This window comes from Eimeria mitis, genomic scaffold (genome assembly GCF_000499745.2).
Source record: "Eimeria mitis Houghton genomic scaffold, Emh_scaff981, whole genome shotgun sequence".
Classification (NCBI taxonomy): Eukaryota; Apicomplexa; class Conoidasida; order Eucoccidiorida; family Eimeriidae; genus Eimeria; species Eimeria mitis.
The window spans coordinates 1,124-1,525 of NW_013577212.1; the positions used below are offsets into that span (position 1 = coordinate 1,124).

A 402-nucleotide genomic window follows, 5' to 3' on the forward strand; every position below is an offset into this window, starting at 1 on the left:
TTGCTGCTGCTGCTGCTGCTGTTGCTGCTGCTGCTGCTGCTACTGCTACTGCCATTGTTCCTGCTGCTGCTGCTGCTGCTGCTGCTGCTGCTGCTGCTGCTTCAGGCTACAGGGGGCTCAGCGTCGTCGTCTCTGTGTTGGGTTGGATCTCTTGAGGCCTTCGCCGGCAACGCGGGGGAGCCTGAACAGCAGCAGCAGCAGCAGCAGCAGCAGCAGCAGCAGCAGCAGCAGCAGCAGCAGCAAATGAGAGCAGCACAGCCAGTAAATGCAAGAAGGGACGCATGCAAGAGCAGCAGCAGAAGCAACAATAACAACAGCAGCAACAGCAGCAGCAGCAGCAGCAGAAATAACAGCAGCAGCAGCACAGCAATGCACACAAAAACACACACCCAGCCGCCCCGT

At 58.7% G+C, this 402-nt stretch overlaps 1 protein-coding gene across 1 annotated transcript in view; it reads right to left on the reverse strand.

Annotated features, from left to right (window-relative positions):
- Positions 1–55, reverse strand: part of EMH_0026600 (uncharacterized protein) — a gene marked incomplete at both ends in the record, with an annotated part of 656 nt that extends 601 nt beyond the window's left edge. Inside the window, one exon of the mRNA XM_013502645.1 lies at positions 1–55. Within this exon, the coding sequence (XP_013358099.1) occupies positions 1–55 (55 nt within the window).
- Between the last annotated feature and the right edge of the window lie 347 nt (positions 56–402).